The sequence below is a fragment of the Octopus bimaculoides genome, chromosome 6, assembly GCF_001194135.2.
Source record: "Octopus bimaculoides isolate UCB-OBI-ISO-001 chromosome 6, ASM119413v2, whole genome shotgun sequence".
Lineage (NCBI taxonomy): Eukaryota > Metazoa > Mollusca > Cephalopoda > Octopoda > Octopodidae > Octopus > Octopus bimaculoides.
Genome location: NC_068986.1, coordinates 85,124,210 through 85,126,709, shown reverse-complemented (window position 1 = coordinate 85,126,709; position 2,500 = coordinate 85,124,210). Strand labels below are relative to the sequence as shown.

Sequence of the window (2,500 nt, the reverse complement as noted above, 5' to 3'; positions counted from 1 at the left end):
AGCATCGGCATTATTAACTCACTTTGGGTATTTACCATTGAGAGGTTTTACTTGTCATTTATCAGAAGGAATATCAAAGGCAGTTGTTTGAGCGCGGGTTTTCATACGCTTAGCTTTTTCTGTGATTTGTTGTATTTGTAATTCATTGAGATAATTCTTTGCCTGTTTTGCAACTGAGTGTGATGTTATCTTGATTTCGTACTTTAAGACAAGTTTTAACATCAAGTCATCAGTTTTTTCAGGTAGATGTTTGGGCCAATTGTGGCAATTTTTTATTAGTTTCAATTGTAAAAGTCCACGGCTATCCGCTGTTCTTGGCTGGTAAAGTCGTTTTATATCTGCCTTAGGGTGGTGCATTCTCTGCATTGTCAACAATTTTCGCTTTTTTTCTGTCAAGATCACATAATTCAGTAACTGACCAGTTAATAATATTGAAACTGTAAGTCGCGATCCGTATGCTTAAAGTATTGATCGCTTCGATACTGTTTCTTGCATTCAGCTCTCTCTTGAGTATTGCTCTTACCCTGCCATCATATGTACGTACGTACGTACCCTGAAATCATTTTTGACATCTCATGTGTGGCACACCATGCACCTGTTCAGGCAACGTCGATTTTATAGAACGAGTGAACTAATGTACAGCACGTACATTTGATCATTATAAGCAAATCATTGGTGCAAGTTGTACAGCAAAAGCTGAACACTCATACATCGTCTTTGACGGGAGAGTCCATCATTATTATTAGTGCTATGATTAAGTAGTAATTGTTTGTAATAATCGGCAGAAGTCTGAAATTTGGAGGAAGAGGAGCATTCGATTATATATTGCTGACATAACGCACCAGTACTTAACTGGTGCATTATATTATGGACACCGAAAGGATGAACTGCATAGTTAACTTCAGCAGATATTGAACTCACAACTTCAGTTGCCGGAATAAATACAACTGTACGTTCCGAAGTTCTAGCGATCCTGCCAATGCACTACACTCCAATAATCACAATATAATCGCTATATTCTGAGAAATATGAGGCTCCGAACCAAATTTGTGTTTTAGATACTTTAAAAACATTAAAGTACTATAAATTTATAACAGTTTATCAGGTTTAGTTCATAATTAAGGAATAATTTTGTGCTCATTAAGATTAATCGAATTCCATACATAAATATACATTTTGATAAATTTTACATTTTCTTTTTCTTGCCAGAGTCAAAATGTGTACAAATGATATGGCCACCACATATGACTGGAATGTTGCTCACCACGAAATGGGTCACTTAGAGTACTATATGGCCTACAGGAACCAACCAGATATCTACAGAAATCCAGCTAATCCTGCTGTTGATGAAGCCGTCGGAGACACTCTTGCTATGTTTTCTTCAACGCATAAACGTCACATATACCGTTTGTCTCAGGGTGGATCTGACAAGCACAACTACAGTAAATAATCATTTCATCTCTAGACACGTACACACATAACGCTGAAACAGACATGTGTGTATGAGTACGTGCGTGTACATGTATGTGTGTGTGTGTGTGTGTGTGTGTGTGTGTGTGTGTGTGTGTGTGTGTGTGTGTGTGTGTGTGTGTGTGTGTGTGTGTGTGTGTGTGCGTGTCTGTGTGGGTGCAATTCCTGCTCTCGGCAATGATTTAAAAGAGTATGGTCGGTCACGTCTGCCAAGTGCTTTGTCTTCTTATTTATTCAAATTCGCAAAGAGCACATGATGAAGTCCACCTTAGCTTAAAGTGATATAACAAGTTCTCATGTCCAATAGTTTATCAAACCGAATATTCGATACAAGCGACATAATATCTTTTCTCCTTTCGCCTTAATATGCATTCCTATTGGTCTATTACGTTCTACATTTCTTTCTCTGCTGCTTTACTGTAATAGATTTGGAAAAGGTTTTCAAGAAATTATCGCCTTGTATAACATTCTTCGTCCGGAGTGCACCATTATCTTTCGGTGATTTGTCGTTGAGGATATTGCAGCCGTTTCTGTGATGCGCCTCAGATGTATAAGTTTCTTTTGCAATTTAGACTGCTTAATCAAATTATAACATCTAAATTTTGCTGAGAACAATACATCAGACAAACAAGTGTAACATTTAGAAAACTTTCAGTGCCCATTTGGCACTAATGCCGCAAATAGCAAGCAGACTTATCACAAAATAATGGTTAGCAACAGGTGACTGAAATTTCATATATCGCTGGCTGTGAGATTTGGCTGTGTGCGGATACTGGACTTCTGCCATTGAGACAGGCACATAAAAATTGTGTTCAAGCAACCTTAACAGACGACTATCGTCTGTCAGCGATATGAACTGTTTGTGCATTTATGCACCCTGCAACGGTATGAGATAAATAGCGCAATATTCATTGCTCTAATAATCGATCAATGTTAAGTTGAATATAAAATTTACCTTATGTATATATATATATGTGTGTGTGTGTGTGTGTGTGTGTGTGTGTGTGTGTGTGTGTGTGTGTGTGTGTGT

The 2,500-nt window shown here is 37.7% G+C and overlaps 1 protein-coding gene across 1 annotated transcript in view; it reads left to right on the top strand.

Moving 5' to 3' along the window:
* Positions 1–2,500, top strand: part of LOC106868111 (angiotensin-converting enzyme) — a 46,138-nt gene that overhangs the window by 35,299 nt on the left and 8,339 nt on the right. The window contains exon 8 of the mRNA XM_014913233.2: positions 1,210–1,442. Coding sequence (XP_014768719.1) covers positions 1,210–1,442 — 233 coding nt within the window. The remainder of the gene's footprint in view (positions 1–1,209; positions 1,443–2,500) is intronic.